We start from the raw sequence: 3,490 nt of genomic DNA on the forward strand, positions 1-3,490 counted from the left end.
GGGTCCAGCTTCTTTTAGCCAAGGTTGGTAGCATCGTGGCTGTTGTCAGGATTTAGCACCCTCGTAGGTATATAAGGGGATGTTGCCCCAGCACTGAAGGGGAGAAAGCCTCTAGAATTAAAAATCCGTGTTTAAAACAAATTATTTATTAGTGAAACGAAACCTGACCTTCCCTTTCCTAAACCCACACAGCTGCGGGACACAATGTGGTGCTGGGGACTACACAATGCTGCGCCTCGATGCTCATAGGTGTCCCTGGGTTCGTGTCACCCACCTGAGGCTCAGCTCCTCGTGATTGTGGGGTCCTGCCCGCAGCGTCAGGCTCCCCTGCCTGAGTTGCTGGCAGCCTGTGACTTCCTCTCCTGGTGTGTGTAACAGGTAGAGGGAAGGGAAAATGTTCTGTGGGCTGCGGCGGGCAAGGGGGCAGCGTCTGGGTCTGTCTGCAGCCGACTCCCCTCTCCTGCCTGTGCACTGGCTGCGCTGAAGCCTGGAGAGCAGGATGGCTTTTCCCGCTGGCTTCCTTGCAGCCCAAGAGGCGCAGGGTGCATTTAACCCCTGCTGCGGTATTTCCACACACTTTGCGGTGATCTCCAGAAGATATCGTCTCCTCTAAACAATATCTGCAGCGCTCCTGGCCCCGGCGGTGTCCTGCGGCCACTGGTGAGGAGTGGCACAGAGCCCAGCGTGAGAAGTGAGGCAGCTTTTGGTGTTCACGTTAATGCTGGTGCCTGGTGAAGGCGGGTTTGGTGCCTGGTGCTGATGAGCTCTCTGAGGGGTTGTTTTTTGCAGTGGAGTGTGAATGTCGAGCTTCCTACAGGCTGGGTTTCTATGTGTATATCAAGACAGATGTGGGGGAGACTTTCAGAAGGTTTTCTTATGCTACAGCTGCTGACTATTGCTGGGGATCTGAAAATAATGATTCAGGGATGAGAGTGGAGAGGCAAAGAAAAGCAGGGGAGGGGACTGCTCCTTCCACCGCCACCGTTGATTTTTGGGGCTCCTGGGGTGCTACGTACAAAGCTGATGTGAAGGTAGCACGAGGGGACGTGGCTGATAACGCCTCCGAAATGGAGCGGGTGTGTGATGTGCAGGAGAAAGCCTGAAAGGAAGAGGCAGTTTGCACATGGATGCAGCAAACACAAAACCTCTGTCCAGGTAGAAACGTGCTTTTTTTGGTGACAGGGAGATTGTTTTTGCCCTGGGCAGTTTGTCCTTTCTCCTGTTTAGTGGTTGCAAGGCTGGGTTTTGTGCTGGACTTTCCAGCAAAACTGCCTGAAAGTAGATAGCAAAGAGTGCTGTGTGCCAGCTGCGAGGTGCATCCTGCCAGCAGCGGGCTGGTGGTGCCCAGCCCCATGGCACTCGGTGTCCGGGGTCTGGCCAGGCTCACCCAGGAGCTTGGTGGTGTTTACGTGGAAGATGATGCAGCTGGAGCCCTCTTAATGAGCTTGTTCCTGTAGATAGGAACTCAAGGCTACCTGAACTACCTGAGCTTCAAGGCTCAGGTAGAACATAGTTTTTGTCGCTAATACATTTCATAGTGTTCAAACAGGAAGCATGATCCTCCCACACCTCCTCCCAGCACCACTTGTGGCTGTTCCTGACCACACCAGCGCTCCCATACCCACCAGCGTAGCCCTCCTGTACTAGACACTCGTGCAGGGGAGAAACAAATCATTTGGGGAAGCTGGTTCTGCCACAGCTGTGGGACGTGGCACCGCGACTCTTGCCAAGGCCCACGCTGAGTTTCCAGCAGGCTGCCCAGCAGGGAGTGGGGAAACGCTGGGCACCGAGAGTTGGGGGAAACCCCATGCTTCAAGTAGAGGCATGTTTGTTTTGTGAGGTAGCAGCATCATCCGCTGTGCAAGCTGGCCACGCTGCCCCTGCCTAACTCCCCAGAGATCCCACTGTAAAAGCACTTTCCCACGTGCTGGCCCGGTTTCTCTGCTTCATAAAATCTATTTACTTCTGCAGAAGTTTGGAAAAAAGTAACCACCTCCTGCTTGCAAGGAGCTAGTCAGGTTACTGGTGCTGCTCTCGCACCAGCTGCACAAATAGTCACACTTAGTGACCCCCAAGAAGAGAGGAATCCCCAGCAAGGTCCTGCATGGTTAGGAGAGACAAACCCCATCACGCTGGCTCGTGAAGCAGCATCTCAGCTGAAGCCCACCGGGCTCTTAGGCAGCCCGGGGTCCTCTCCAGCTCAGGCGAACTTGCCTGTTCACAGGCTAGCGCTAGAGCTACAGCTAGAGCTGTGTTTGCAACACGGTCCAGCAGCTCCGTGGCTTTGGGACCAAGGCCAGACCCAGCTCACTGCTCCCACCGGAGGTGGTGGTACCTGCCGAAACGCTGCAGCCTGCAACTGGGGCCTCAGTGCCTTAAAGCAACTCGTGCCACGTTGCTGCCCATCGCGGTGTGTGGGTCCCAGGGTTTGGCGCCATGCCTTGAGCCTGGCCAGCGCAAGCCCTGTCCCGCGTCCCTTGCCTGCGCTGGCCGGATGCCCTGCCAGGTGCTCACCTGCCACGGCGGTGACGTTGTCTCCTGGCTGCAGGCAGTGTGCTGCTGTCACTAACCATCTCTCACTGATGATGGACGCACCGCAGAAGCCCACGTTGCGGCTGTCCACCAGGTGAACCTGTGGGAGCAGAAGGCGGTCACTCCCATGGGGTTGTATAAATCGGTGGGGACGAAGAGTGGGACGTGGGGGATTTGTTTAGCTCTAGAACAGGGTGTGTTTAGGTTGTACAAACCCAGTGTTGCCAGAGAAGCTGCTCCTCGGGGAGTCCCTGCCCCTCCGTCCCCTATTCTGTCGCAAAGGGTGGCCAAAACTGCCCGTGGCACTTCTCCCCTCTTTGCCTCCAGGCGGGGAGGGCCCAACCCTCAGCACAGAACTCGGAGTGGCTGAAAAACAAGCACTTACGCACATACCTCCTAGAAGTGTTTTTCCAGTGACTAGGTCTTAACGAGTTAACTAGGGACAAAATCTTCACTGCCGTTTCCCTTGGGCAACTAACCACCTCAGCACTTACAGGCACACGCCAGGACATCTCTTATGCTAAAGCTTTAAATCGATTAATAAATTAAATTGATCAGCTGACTCAGACTGTGTTTAAAAGATGGATTTCTTTATAACTCACCCATTTTTTTCCTTTCACATGTCGTGACTGTCCCTGTCTGTCTGCCTCACACTTCCTATGAATTTATTCGGCCGTGACTCCCCACAGCCCCTCTCCCCACCCAGTGCTGGTGTCCCCGGGGGCTCTGCCTGGGCTCTGCCCGGCTGCAGGAGGGCAGTCCAGCCTGCGGGTGGGTACCAGGCTGCCCACAGAGCCACCGGAGACAAGGCAGCGTCACGGTTTATCAGGTCTGAGACCCTCAATGGCTCCTAAATGCCCAGGAGAATATAGCCCCTCTCCTGGCTGCTGCCTGAGCACCCAGCAGGCTGAGCAGCTTCATTCGCCAGCTGGGGAAAGGGCAGCCAAGACTTTCATGG

General features: G+C 55.5%; 1 protein-coding gene across 1 annotated transcript in view; it reads right to left on the reverse strand.

Annotated features, from left to right (window-relative positions):
* The window catches only part of F9 (coagulation factor IX), a 16,052-nt gene that overhangs the window by 1,081 nt on the left and 11,481 nt on the right, over nt 1-3,490 (reverse strand). Inside the window, exon 7 of the mRNA XM_010143158.1 lies at nt 2,515-2,632. Within this exon, the coding sequence (XP_010141460.1) occupies nt 2,515-2,632 (118 nt within the window). The remainder of the gene's footprint in view (nt 1-2,514; nt 2,633-3,490) is intronic.

The sequence above is a fragment of the Buceros rhinoceros genome, unplaced genomic scaffold (assembly GCF_000710305.1).
Source record: "Buceros rhinoceros silvestris isolate BGI_N320 unplaced genomic scaffold, ASM71030v1 scaffold5949, whole genome shotgun sequence".
NCBI classification, from domain to species: domain Eukaryota; kingdom Metazoa; phylum Chordata; class Aves; order Bucerotiformes; family Bucerotidae; genus Buceros; species Buceros rhinoceros.